This window comes from Poecile atricapillus, chromosome 17 (genome assembly GCF_030490865.1).
Source record: "Poecile atricapillus isolate bPoeAtr1 chromosome 17, bPoeAtr1.hap1, whole genome shotgun sequence".
NCBI lineage: Eukaryota > Metazoa > Chordata > Aves > Passeriformes > Paridae > Poecile > Poecile atricapillus.
In genome coordinates, this window is record NC_081265.1 from 6,892,626 (window position 1) to 6,907,227 (window position 14,602).

General features: G+C 42.9%; 1 protein-coding gene across 2 annotated transcripts in view; it reads left to right on the top strand.

The window, feature by feature from the left end:
* SAP30BP (SAP30 binding protein) overlaps nt 1-14,602 on the top strand; it is a 28,817-nt gene that overhangs the window by 1,703 nt on the left and 12,512 nt on the right. Inside the window, exons 3-4 of one of the 2 annotated variants that reach the window (XM_058852312.1) lie at nt 818-865; nt 13,509-13,551. In XM_058852312.1, the coding sequence (XP_058708295.1) occupies nt 818-865; nt 13,509-13,551 (91 nt within the window). The remainder of the gene's footprint in view (nt 1-817; nt 866-13,508; nt 13,552-14,602) is intronic. The other variant, XM_058852311.1, reaches the window with a different exon arrangement.

Below are 14,602 nucleotides of genomic sequence, written 5' to 3' on the forward strand. Positions count from 1 at the left end.
GTTATGAGTTGTTTTGAGAAAGCATCCTGGAGGATGCCCAGTGAGGGGACAACAGGTTTGCTGCCAGTGGGGACCAAACTGGAACTTCCTGCTCACCTGGTGTGGATTTTCACACAGTGCTGTGTTCAGTATTTTAGGCTTTCACAGGGCAGAAGCTCCCCCAGTTCTTTGGTTTATTTCTAGTTAATAAAATAAATTTTTAAAAAATGGAGACTTTTACCTGAAACTTGTCAGTGTTCCCTTCTGTGGAGGTTCACAGCACCTGCAAGCAAGGCACGAGAGCTTGGCACCAGCAAGGAAGTTGTGTCTGCTGCATCCCTGGAACTTGGTGCTAGGCCAGACCCTCTCCAAGCCTGCATGTTTGGTTTGGTGGCAGGCCAGCTGTGTGTCCTGTGTGTGTTGCTGATGCTTGGGACTATCACAGGTCTTGTAAATGCTGCTTTTTCTGTGGGTACTGCTGAACAGAGGCTCTTCAATCACCACCTGCCAACTGGAGGAGACAGAATTATCAAAGGACAAATGCTTTTTTCCCCAGTTCTGCTGCTTCTTGTTGTCTGAGTATTCCAGAGCTGCATGAGTTTTGTAGGCACAACTGGTACTGAGTGATGTTTTTGCCTACAAAAACCTCCAAAACCAAACAAATACTTCTTCCCCTAACTGTAGGACCTGTTTTCTGGTTATGAGTGGGTGGGGCAAAACTATCCTCCATGGAGAGGGTCTTGGACTGCTGCTGGGCCGCTGAATGCCCTTTGCTGTAAGTTCAGTTACTTGCCAGGCCTGCTCTTTAAGCTTAATCCTGTAAATTCTTGTCTTGTAGGAAGATGACGATTCAGAGACTGAAAAACCTGAGGCTGGTGACCTAAAGGTATTTGAAAGTGTGGTCTGGTGGTGGTGGGGAAGCTCAGTACAAGAGGAGTAAGTCTTAACAGCATGGCTTGGTGTTCATTTGTGATCTGTAGTTAGTTCCACACCTTCTGTAGCTTTAACCTGTGTTTCTGACTTTAGTTCTGGCTTGTGCCAAAGGCAGTTAACAGCAGATCACAGGCTGAGTCACAATGAAGGTCGGCCTTCATGAATTTGGTCATGTTGTGCATTAGATCTGAAGTTTGCTGACAGCATCTCACCTGTTTGGCGGTGATGTGGGAGGTGCAACATCCAGTACAGAATTCTGCATGACCAGTGTTAGCTGGAATAATTTTTTCATTTAAAACAACTTAATGAATAAAGGATCCTGTGCTCTTAGAGGCCATGGAAGGTGCCAAAATCAATTCAGTTCTCTCCAGCTCTGTCCTTCTGAATGAAGCAGTCTTGTAAAGGTCATAGGTAAATTTAAAAATTGAGATAAGATCCCCAGATAATAGCTATTATCATAAATAGTTTAAATCATCTTTATCTTGGGATTTCAACTTGTTTCTGCTGAACAGCAGATGTTTAGCAGCACACAGGACATAGATAACTCTAAAAGCTGGAGGACAGAAGACCAAATCTATTTGAAATTATAGACAGCCATGTTTAAATTTTTTTTGTTAGTTCAGTAGAAGCAGTTCTGTTTGTCAGGGATGCCAAGTGTTGAGCAGTTGCAAAGGCATTTATTTTGTCCAGCAGCTTCCTCAGGGATGCAGACAGCCCCTAAACTCTGCTACAAACACCTGAGGACTGTGCTGCAAAGCAAAATTCTGTAGAGAATTTGATTTACCACATGGTTTTGATAGGCTAAGGTGAAGGCAAATGGATGTGTTTAGATATTCTATTTGAATTAGTTTTATAGCAGCACCTTCTTCCGGGTCCCACAACATTCTTACAGATTTATTGTGATACACATCTGGAAATCTTGGCAGCTGCACTGCAACTGGTAAAGTCCCAGTTGTGTAAAATGGCTCCCAGGCACTTGGAAATGGAGTGTATTGTCTCCTTTCCTTGTTGCAAGAAAGAAATTTCTTTTGAAAGAAAGGAAAAGGGAATGTCTCACTTTCATCCTTTTTTTACTTTTCCATTTTTGCCCTGGTAAATATGCTAGCAAGAGGTTTCTGTAAAAACTGCTGGATTCAAATGTGTACTATGAAATAAAAATATGGGATTTCCTTAGAAGATAAATTTGGTGTAAATCAAGTTTTTGAAGTTGTGTAGTAAGGCCCTGTTGCAAGTGTGTGCATTTCTGTCTTCTCTAAAAGAGGTGTAGAACTTCAGGGCAGTGGAGAATAGATCTGGCAGAGAGAAAGAGCACAATTAGACTGTACTTGTTCTTATCTGACTGATCATACATGATGGAAATCTCACCACAGAATTGTGTGGTTGCTGCTTTAATATGTCACTGACATTTCATGTTGGCTTGTTTAAAAAGCCTCTTACTTTCTGTGAGTTTTGTATGCTGCTGTCCCAGGTGCATTTTGTGCTTCTGAAGAAGAGCCACACATGGCCACAGGGCAGCATTTCAGCTTCAGTGAGGAGCAAAGAAATAATGAATGCATTAAAAATAAAATGCATTTTGTGTCTTGGTAGACTGTGCAATAATAACTCTGTGAGAGCTGAAAATGTGAATTAAAGGAAATAAATAAAGGTAAAATGTAATTCCTGCCATCCCAGTGTGGCATGAAGGGTGGGGTTTGAAAAGAGTAGGAGGGAGGCAAAGCTGAGCTGAGTCTGAAACTCAGCAGTTTCAGACTTCCATGTCATCCTTAACAGATGTGTTCAAACACAGGTGAAAAAAGGAATTGTCTCATTTGGGCTTTTGGGGTTTTTTTTTAATATTAAGTCATAGCTGTAGAGCCAGCTGGCCCTGGGCAAGGTGGGGCCGTGCTGGGGTGTGGCTCTGGGGGCACTGGTGCAGCTGCACCAGCCATGCTGTTAAGAAATTCACTTGAGATGGGGAGAGATGGAACATCCCCGTGGAATTATTTGTACTTGGAGCAGGTGCAAAAGTTTCCTCTCCCCTTTTACCACCAAGTGGCAGTGTTCTCCATCCTCACTGCTTGGAGCTTGCAATGTCTGTGACAGCTAACAAGTGTTGCAGGTACTGTAAATCCAAAGTGCAGCAAAAAGGGAGGCCCTAAATCACAAATTGCTAACACTTTTGGGCAACTTAGTTTTGTTTTGGACCTGCAGAGTGCTGTAGTTGTGCCTGCTCAGTTTCATGGAGACATCAGAGACCTGGAAACATGTTTAAATATATCCCCCATGCTCTTTATATATGGCTAGGGCTTTTTCAAGGTCTGAATCTGACCATAGGCAGAAAGAAAATAATTTAAAATGAATGAATGAGGGAAAAAAAACGCAATTTATATAGTAATTTATATAAAATAATAAAAAAATACTATAAAAAATACAGTAATTTCAAGCTCTGAAGATTTTTTTTTCTTTTCTTTTTTTTTTTTTATGGTGTTTTGCCTCTTTGTACATATTATGAATGAACTACCTAGAGTTTATATCTTGAATAATAGAGCCAGGGTGTGTGGAGCAGTTCCCTTGCTGCTGGTGCATCCTGTGATTTGGCCTCGTTGTGCACTTGGATAGTGCCAGACACAAAACCTCCAGAAGGGTCAGTTGGTGTCAGTTGTGGGCTGAGTCAGAGGAGACAGAAAGTGGGGAATGATGTAAAAATTCTTTGGTAACATGATATGGGGAGAGTGGATTTTGGTGCCTGCCTCAAATAGCCCCACTGGGAAGATATTTATTTTATATTTGTCTTGTTTTTCTCTTGATCCCAGGGTATCTCCCCTTGTTGGCTGTGGTGAAGGGACACCTCTCTGGCTTTTCAGCTCTAGTTCCTCACTGGAGGGGAAGCCAATACAAGGAGCTGGTTGGGACTGCAGCTTTCCTTGGGTTATTTTTTTTTGCCAGTCACAATAAGCTTTCCAAGTTCTAACATTGTGATGTCAAACCACTGTTTTCTCTCTACTTTTGGCAAGACAGAAAAGTTTTTATACACCTGTTTGGAGGAAAAGGCATGCCAGGAGGAGGAGAATATTTAAGCTTCATCAGTCATCTGGAAGCATTCTTGCAGAAAAGATTTCTGGCCCATGGGATTCTTGTTACTGAGCATCTGTGAGTTATGCAAAAAAACACTGTGCTTGCAGCAAAAAGCAGAATGCTTCTCTTTAAGCAGCAGATTCAGATGTATTCAGTTGCATCCTGCATTTTGAAGTGCTTCAGGTGCCCATGGGAAGCTGGAGATTCAAATCTGGGTTGAGCTAGCTGCTCTTCCAGAAATCAAAACTGGATGGATGTGCTCAGGCTCTGGAACAGGATAGGTTTGTGAATGGCCACAATTTTGCTTGAGCAGTCACCAGTTGTACACAAGCATCTGCCTTAAAAGCACTTTAGAAACAAAACCTTCTGCTTTAAAGAGAAAAGAAATAGGCAGCAAAATCTATTGTTTAACAGTGATGTTAAAACAGTGAAATCCACAGGCTGGATGAGTTCTTTGTGCCCTTTCCTCAGCTGATGGAGCCCTGGGTACAAACTGAAGGAGGTTTGGGGTTGGGTGTGAAATGTGGCATTGTGCTGGTTTGGAAGGACAGGGTTAAGGGCTGCAGGGAGTGCAGGTTGCTGGGGCTCTGGCCAGCAGCTGGCTCTGGTTACAGCCTTGATGCAGAAACAAGATACAAGCTTTCAGAGCTCACTAAATGGACCAACCCTGCTGGAAAATGAAAAATGAACCTTAAAATACTGACCTTGCGCTCCAAGCCTCTCCTGAGGGGTTCTGTGCTTCTTGTTAGAGGGCTGCATGAATAACAGGTTGTGAGTGTTGATCAAGGACAGAGCCCAGCCCTGCAGCTTGGGTCCTGGAGCTTTCCTAGAGGGAAATCATTAACTCTTGAGCCTTGATTGTTGTATCAGGACCAGCCAGTGCAGGGAAGCTTAAGAAATTTGCCACTCCCTTGGCAGGTGAATGCCTGACACATGGTAGCAATTTTTCAGAACAGGTGGCTACTTTGATGTTTTCCTTTCCTGGTTTTGTTTTAAAAAAAACAAAACCAGGTCCCCTCTGCATCCTCGAGGTGTTTTATGCAGAGGCAGCCAAACTGGGATCTGGCAGAAGGGTGTCAAATTTTCAGAGGAATACTGTGCCTCGAAGCATGTCTAAGTACCTCCTCTTGATAACCATCAGCTCTTTATTATGTTTAGCTTTTATTGATCCAGCATACCTGTAAAGTAATTCTGCTGTGTTATGATGTGTAGGTGTGTGCTAATACTTGGAGGCTTTGACTGCAGTGGTTTTTTTATCTTGCCTACCCATTAACCTGTTTGTTTAAATACCAAAATTATCTTGATTTAAAGTGGTAAGTGCTGAGAACCAGTAAATGGGTGTGTGTGCAGTAACATAATCCCTGAAATTAACTCTTACTTTGATAAGGCATATTAATTTTTCTGAATTCAGCATACATTCATCAAGCCAGGTTCTCAAAAATGCTTGGACCTACTCATTAACTTTCATCTCAGGTGTAATTATTTTGCTCCAAAGAAGGGGAAAAGTATGTTTGGGAAAAGTTTTATCCTTATTACAGCCTTGCATTATGCATGGCTGTGAGCATACCTCTCTAAACACTTTTAAAGCATGAACTGTGCATTTCCCAGGGTCAGGGTCAAGGTTAGAATTCCAGTGGTTTGTTTCCTCACTCATTCCTCTGCCTGGAAGCACAGCCTGAAGGTGCCAGTAATAAGCACTGCAGTCTCAGATTCTTTTTCTGTGTTTTAGCTTCCTTTTAATATAATTGTGTAAAATGCTGCCTGAGCTTCCAATTCTGTGTGTTTTTCCCTTGTTTTAGGTTTGACAGATGCTTTTTCAGAGCTCTGTAGTGAGAACTGGAGTTTTGCAGAGAGTTTAGAGGGGAGTAGAGGTAACTCAGCTGCAAATGCTGTTCTCTGCATTGCTACAGTGAGTGCCCAGACATGAAACCAGCTGATACCTGGTTCCCATTTTATCTGGGTGAACCTTGGTTATTGCCAGAGAATATCACAGGCAGTCAAAGCTGTTGTGCGTGCAGGAAGCGAAGCAACATTTGGCATCTGGGATTATTTTTCCCCTTGCCACACGTACTCCTGTCTCCAGCTCTGTCTGAGAGGGAGACAGATCACAGCCTTGTGAGGCTCTGAAGCTGGAATGCCTCCTGGAGAGCTCCTGGCTTCCATCCATCTCTGGAGCCATTTGGAAGATGAGACATGTCCGTGGACATGCTTGTTCCTTCCTCCCCGCCAGGCATACATGTTGCAGCAGACTCTTCACTCCCTGCAGTACTAAATACCAGGGATTATTGACACAGGTGTGGCTTGCCTTCCTCCAAAGAAGAGCCAGGCTTGTTCTGTTTGTCTTTAAACTTGAAGAAAAGTCCTTTCTGGAGCTGCTTCCCCTTGCATATTTCACCTGATAAAGGTCTGAGTTCCACAAGTCCAGCTCTGTAGCTGCAATTATTTCTGGCTGCTGTTCTGAGTGTGCAGGTCTGTGCATGTCAGAGTGAGAGGCTGAGCAGTCAGCACAGATGGAGCATTGCCTCAAACACCAGCAAATAGCTGAAAATAGCTCCTTCCAGCTGCCCCATTCTGGGGACAGAAGAAGCAAAATCTGGATAAACTCCGTGGGATCCATTCATGGAGGAGTGAATTTCTTGCTGCTCTTACATCTTGCCTCTACTCCAAACCATGAAGAATTTTTAGTACTATGTGCTAGGGGAGAAAGCTTGTGCAAGAAGTTAGTTTTGCCAGCTCCCCTGAGCCTTTCCTTTGCTGCTATGAGGCCTCAGAATTTTCACAGCCCACCTTCACCTTCTGCTTGATTCTGCACTGCAACAAGCTGTAAAAAAATAAAATCATCGAAGTAGCTTGACACCTGCAGCCTTGTCATGTCCTGCTGGTACTTCATCAGTGAATTTCTGTTTCACTGTAGGAAGCAAAAATGACTTGAAAGCAGAATTTTTGGCCTGTGCAGATCAGGGTCAGGCTGCTGGGGGCTGTTGTGCTGCTGGGGCTGTGAAGGGAAGCAGGTAGCTTTGAGACCAGGCTCCAGTGGGAAGCAGGTGTTATTAATTATATCTCCACATGGAGAGCAGAAGTTCTGGCACACAGTTCCTTGACTGGAAATTGCTCCTAACAAATAATCTTTGTCAAGTATTGAGATAGCATATGTCAGGTGAATGGAGTCAAGTTTCAAAGAAGCTATTTAAATGCTTCATGCTATGAATGCTTCCTTTCTAAAGCACTTTCTCACTGAAATGTTTTGCCAGGTCTTGGTTGGGATTTTTTCAGTGGAGTTTTTATTTTCATTTCATTAATATATGTGGATTTTTTAGATGTAATTTAGCTGGAAAAGTAAAAGGCAGTGTCAACTACATTCATTTTGATAGGGAATGTCTCAGGAGTTGATTCTTTGATTCTTCTTTCCCTTTCTGTCTGTGACTGTATCTCCAAACAGATTTGTAAAACCTGTACAGAAGTGTCACTGAAGGGTGGATGTATCAGCTCTTTTTTCTATGGTGGCTTATTTCTGAGCTGCTGGACTTCTCTTGCTATCTAGATCATGGTGCCCACAGGTTTTTCTTAGTTCAGTTTCTTATGCTGAACTGGGCACTTTGCCTGGAGCTACGTAGCAGAGCTGGCAAACAGGATATGGCTGTAGGAAATGTGCATGTTTCAGGCTTTCTCTTGGGATTCTCCTCTCTCACAATACAAGAAGAAAAGAAGGGTTGGGCAGGGAGGAGGAGTAAAAGCATTGTGCTCTTGTTGTGTGGCTTTCTCTTCCCCAGACTCTCAATGCACTTGACATGCACTCTATTTGCTGCCTTCAGCCTGGGTGCACACCAACATCAGGCAGATCTGGGGAACAAGAAATGAAATTGATGTTGTCATGCACTTTTAATATTAAATGAGATGTTTCTGGTGTTCTGTTCCCATGAGTACTTCTGATCTTTATAGAGGAAAAGCAGAACATAATTGCTACCATGTTCCTTTAAAAAAAAAGAAAAGAAAGGGGAAAAAAAAAGCATGATGCAGGGTTTGGGGTTGTCTTTCTCCTGCTGTCTGCATGATGTAGGCATTTCACCTGCTTGCTCTGGCAAGGCCATCATCACTATTGGCTTAGACAACAACACCTTCTGCTAAATTATAGTTTCTTCCCATCATACTCAGCCAAGTGAGGCTGTTTGTGGGTTGGGACTACTGGAGATATTTTGAATTGTCGAGAGGAGGGAAAATTACAAAATCTTGTTGCTGGCACTTGCTCAGATTCAAGAAATCCACTGTAACAGCTGTTACAGCAGCAGATCCCCTGGCTACCGGTGGAAGGACTGTACTGAAAAATTCTCTGCAATATCTTCAGTCTAATACACTGCTTAACAATGAAGTAACTGGTTTTTACATTTTGTGGCTGACAGTTTAAATTTGCATTAAGTTTATGTGCAAAAAATGAGGTGAAGTAACTGGGAGAGAGAAGAAATTCTGCAGCACAAGAGCATTAGCTAAAAAAAAAATAGAAAATACTGAGGGGGAGGTACTGTCTGAGCTAGTTGTTTTTAATATTACTTGGAAGTCAGTGGGAAAATGAAGCTGCAGGATTCAGTTGGCTGCAAGTCTGGGTGTGCAACTGAGCAGTGGCAAACCTGGCATCACCTTCACTATTTCTTAAAATTTGCATCTTAGTTAAAGCCATCAAGGTCTGATTCTGTATCTTCTGCCTCCCTTTTGAACAATTTCTCCTGTAGTTTGGAGTGCACCTGCACTGACATGTGCACCTGCTTCTGCAAGAATTGCTTGAATTTGTACTTTGTGGTGACAGTTAATGCCAACAGTTATGTTGGATGTAAGCATTGTGCTGGATTTATGGATCTTGTCACAGCAAGGATTTAGTGAGCATTGTTTTAAGCCAATTCTTGGAGCCATCCATTCTTTCCGTTAAATAAAGCTGTTCTGGGCAAGCCTGTTGAAACTGGAATTCATCAGTCTCAGATTCATATTGTTTTGCTTCCTTCCTTTAATCTCTGTTCCATGCTGTGAGGATTGTGTTTGGTTGTTTTATTTTCCATGGAGCCTGAGCAGACACTGTTTTTTGTGAAACTGGATGGAGACACCGTAGGACTGAGGAGATGGTCTGGATTTCACCCCAGTGAGGTGAAAGCTTCAGGCAAAATGCAGCCTTTTCCTTATGTGTGTGTACACACACTCCCTTCATCTTGCTCCCCTTTAACTGATGATGATACATGAAAACTGAACCAGCACTCTGGGTGCTCATGAGCCAAGCTCTTGCAGGCAGTCATCTTGTCCAGGGCTTGAAAAAACATTTCTTTTAGGAAAGAAAAAATGAAAAACCTGTACCTATACTCCAACAGGATCAGTAACAGTGTAAGTGTTGTATCCTGTCAGCAAGCTGATGTGCACAATTGTTCTTGGAAGCACAGAAATCTATGAAAAAGGTGTGGTTTGGGGTGTTTTTAATACTTTGTCCGTAGCAGCTTGTGCCTTTCAAAGTCTGCTCTTTATTAGTCTCCAGATGAGGGGAAAGGAGTGTCCCTCCTGCTTGTTTCTGTGTTTCCAGTCTTCTTCCAGCTTGGCTCTGGGGCACCATGGCATCCCTTAACTCCTTCCAGTGGCTTCTTTGGAGTGAGGCTGTCTGACTTTGGGCCCTCAAACCATTGATCCAGTGAGATCAAGGCTGCAGAGTAGATTGTGGCCAGAAAATCAACTTGCTGAGTGCTTTTTTTTTTTTAAAATCAGTCAAGCTAGAAGTGAATTTAGAGTTGCTTCCATACAGATTTTCAGGGGTTTGGTTTGTGAAAACTTTGTGGTACAGGTGCTACTAGCAAAGTCTTAACCTTGTTATTTTTTGAAAGGCCTCAGAATTCAAATGGAAATGAACCCTTTAAGTGATGCCTTTAGCTCTGGGATGCTTGAAATCTCTAATAATTTCATATATTTACTCTGATAGGGAGATTTGACATAAAATTCCTCCTGCTGGAACTACTCACATGCTTGATTTCATGCTCCATGTGAGATACTGATACATAACACAGTGGGTATTGGTGATGTAATCTACAGAGAGATCACCTTTGCCTAAGTGTGTTTAGGTAACTTCCCTATAAAATTCAGTTAGCTTCAAATTTTCCATTGTTTAAATGCTTTGGAATTCCTTTAGAAATCTCTCATCCATGCATAAATATTTCTTCTCTTTCATAACCAAAAGGTAGCAACTTTTCAGTATTTATTGTACCTTATTTTTCCACTGGGTGATTCTCCATTTCATTCCACTTAATGTATTAGATTAGATCTGCAGATTTGTGGTTTTTCTGCTGTCTTTCCTAATCAGTTCATTGTACTCATTGTGTGTCTCAAACTTAAATTAGCCTCAGGGGGTGCAGAACAGTTCTTGTTGTGTGATTGCTCCACTGGAGGATTTTAGAATGTTCTGGATCTTCAGTTGATACTCAGAGGCTTGGACAAGTCTCCTTAAACCTTGCATCTGCCAAACTTTGGTCAAGTTGTTGATGCTTGCCTCGTAGTTTTCAACAGCAAACTGAGCAAATATGAACAAGCATTGTAGGAGAAGTTGGTCATCCATTTGTTTTTTGAAGGCATTTAAGAGGTTTGAAAGCAGCCCAAGTTAATGAAAAGCTGTGTTGATGTCTCCAGCTTGTTCAGGATGGAGCAGTGGGTGGAGGTATGAAGGAACTCCTCACTAAGCAAAATTCCTATCCCCTGGGCAGTGAGGTGTGGCTGCAACCCAGTGCTGAACGTGTTTGCTTTTGCTTGGTGTAGCTCTGGGCTCTCTGATGTCTTGGCTGGGGCCTGCGGATGTGGGGACTGGACTTGCTGGAGCAGCTGTGGTGGGAAAGTGTGGGCCAGGGCAAAACAGTGGAGCCTGATAGGACTGGCTTGATCTAGAGTGTTATAAATGGGATAGACTCAAAGGATGCAAGTTAAAGAAGAAAATTCTGGTAAAAGCAGAGATCTAAAATTAGATTTTTGTCTAATATAAGGTATGTGAGAGGAGAGGGGTTGGACATCAGATTCTCTCTCAGTGTATTAGTTAATTTTTCTTGAAAGCTGTGTGCTTATGCTTGGTACTAACTCCAGGAAAATCAGCTTCTGGGAAAGTCAGAAATGCAGCACAGCCCCTTGCAAGGCTGTTAGTGGCCCCAAATAAGAGGGCAGCCTTTTTGGGGCCACGTAGCCCATGTCTAATGCACCTGAGTTTGGCTGTGTTGCTGGGTTGTTTAAGTGCCTGCTTGGCAATATTGCTGTTTTGGGGGATTATTTCTCTTGCCTTTGGGGATAGGTGGGCAGAAGGAGATGGGGGGAGCATAATGGAATAATAAATGCAGTGCTGAGTATGAGGAAGGATCAAGAGATGCTCAGGGACATAGCCTCTTTCTTCCAGTTCCCTCTCAGTTCCACTTTAAACTTTCAAAAGAGTGCAGGATGTAGTTTAGTCAAGGTTAGGGCTAAAGCAGTTCTTTCACCTCAACAAACATTTGCTTGTCATCTCAAACCAAGGTGAGAAATAGTTTTAATTACCCATCTGGCGAGTTCCCCTCTGAAAGGGAATGAGCAGTCTCCTGACCACATGTATTTACTGCTGGTGAGTCACTGTATGTGCCTGGACAGATGTTACCTTGCACCTGCAGCATCTTCAGCCTCCACATTCATCTGGATTTGTCCTCACAGCCCATCAGTTACCCCAGAATTGCTCCCACTTCTCCAGTGGTGACCTGAAGCTCAGTCTGTGAACTCCCCATCCATGCAGGTTTATGGAGAAGGCAGTCTGGCTTTCCTGGATTCCTGTCCAGCGCTCTCACCAAAGAGAGCTACTGCTTTGGCATAAATTTTTTGCTTTGAAATGTCATGTTCCTGTTTAAATTTTTCTGTCTGTGCTGCTGCAGGCCCTGGGAAAAGAGCTGTTGGTGCACACACCAAAGGCTTTGTCTCAGAGGGGTTGGAGCTGTGACACTTCAGCCCATCTCAGAGGGGCCTGGGGCCAGCTGGCCAGGGAGAAGATGTGTGTTCCTCTGTGTACTTCTTTCTTTTTCTGAAATAGCTTTAGCCTTGTATTTTTGTGATCCAAGTGTACTAATGCAGAAATAGTGCCTTTTTTTTTTTTTTTCCTTGTGTCTTCCATGAATGGCTATAAAAAAATGCCCTGTAGCAGTTAGTGCCATACAAAGAATTTGTTTTTCTGCTTCCAGAGGGCTTTGTCTTCTCTGAAAATGGGTCATTTTCAGAGTGAATTTGGCACAGGCTGTTCCCACATCTGGCTTGGTGACCTCACTGCTCTCTCCTCACCTGATGCACCTCTCACCTGACTGGAAATGGAGAAAAGGAGGGGGTCAGGGAGCAGTTACCAAGCAGCAAGGAGGCAGCATTCTGTCAGTGTCAGGTTCAATGAATGGCTTCAGTGTTTGGAGGCACTGAGGAATTTTGGATGAACAGTCCAGTGAGTCACAAAAGGTCTTTGGGAGGAAGGCAGGGGGAGAGCTCGATGCTGGCATACAGCTGGTACTGTTTCAGAAACTTTATTTGTGCTGAACTTGATATCGCTTGTGACTCTCCTGGGATCTCCCAGAAGCACCAAAATATTTGAGTGTTGGTCTCAGTATGGTGAAACCATATTTAAGTGTCTTATCCTACATAATGCCTTCTGCTCAGCACACTCTGCTGCAAACATCTGCAAATGAAGTGTCCTTAATTTCAATTAACTGTGTGGAGATCTCCAGACAGAGCACTGCAAGCCAGTGGAGGTTGCCCTTGAGTCTCTGCTAGAGCAGGTTGGCTGTATCACTCCTGGAAAGCAGCAGCAAGAGAATTGGCAGTGGGATCATCCTTCTAAAATAGGAATGCAGGATCTGCATCACCACCACTCTCCCTGGCAGTTTGGTTTGGAGAGGGTTTGTCAGCCAAAGCCCTGTACAGTGGCAGAGATGAATCACACACACACATCTGGCAAACCTCTGCAGCCTGGGACCCTGCAGAGCTCTGGGAGGCTGGAGAGGCTGATCAGCTGAGCTCTGGCTCTGGCAGCATCTGGGCTGTTGTCACATCCTCTGGGGAATGCACCAGGCTGATCCTGCTTAGAGCATTGGGAGTTGCACAGGCCTGTGGTCAGCATTCCCAGGACTAAAGGAGTCTCCTGTGGGCTGGATCCAGCCTGTGTTTGCCTCTAAAACTCCTGCTTGGTGCCCAGGGCCAGTCACCAGAAATGAAGAATCCATGGTTTGATCTGTTTTGAGGAAAGGCTTAGAGTACAACAGTTTCTGTGGAATTCCAAAGGAGTTCAGTGTCCAAGACCTGGTGAAACAAAGCCTTAATTTTTTTCATTAAATTTAGCTTTGCAAAGGAATGGTGCATCCTATTAGACTTTGACTTTCCATGGTCCAAATGTTGTCCTCTTATGTAATAAATCGAATTTCAGTCTTAATTTTTATTCTCTTGTCTGAGAATAAAGTTGTAATTTTCCAAACAAATAAACAGTGTAGCTTTTTAGGTTGGAGGCATAACTTGACTAAAATCTGTTTCTCCCTCCTTTTCTGCAGGAATTCTCAGAAGTGGAGAAAAGAGATCCTCAGGAGCTAGTTGGTAAGTTCACTCAGAAATATTTATTCACAGTTTTTTTTAAGATAGATGTTGTAAGTCCTGCTTTGTAAAAAAAGCATCTTCCCTCTGCCCTGGCAGTGCTGTAGTTTCAATTACTGCCTGAATATTTTCAGTGAACTGAAATGTTGGTGTTTTTCTATATGAACTTAGAACCAATAGTGTAGCTTTGTCTAGTCAGAGCCAGTGGAACCTGGAGTGACGACTTTGTTCTCAAAACTATTCACATTTAAATGTGAGCCACTTAGAGATTTACAGCTGTGCTGTCATAGTACTGTATGTTTTCTAATGGTTACTAAAACTGACTTGATTTTTGTGACATCTCATTTATTCATTGCACAATTATTAGATTTGGAAAGTCCAGGGTTGTCATCTTGAAATACAATTCTCTACTTGGTCTCTTGGGAACTGCACAGAAGCTGCATTTTACACTGCATTTCTGACTGTCTTGAACTGATCCTCTTTTCCTGAGGTTACTTCTGCAGTCGTGTGGTACCATGTAATAACATCATTAAAAACTAATGAGTTTGGAAGTTGCTTCATCTCTCAAAGCAGTTTGATATTTCAGACTTAAAATGTGTAAGTATAAATTAAGATGGAAAATACTCAGATGCTCAGCTGTGACTCCTACAGCAGCTGTCACTGAAGTCTGGGATTTATAAGTCTTTTTTTGTTGGCCTGCTCAGACTTTGCAACTGCTCTATTGGATTTTCTGCCTTTAGAGGGCAAAACTGCTTCAACCAATCTCATCATCAAATGCAATAGAAATCTTTCTCCAATCTACTCACATCCACCTCAAAATGCACCCTGGAAACATATATGACACAACAGCATTTGGGGTAAAAAGTACAGCAAAATCTCAGGAAGCCAGCTGCTCTTTTCCTCTGTATTTTACATATGGGTGAAGCTGTACAGTTGTGGAGCAATGTAGTGGGAAGTCCTTTCTTGAGGAAGGTGTAAGGCTCAGATTACAATTCTGTTAGTCCACTTTTCCCCCAGTGGCTGCCCAGACTGGATTTCTTTATCTCAGGATGGC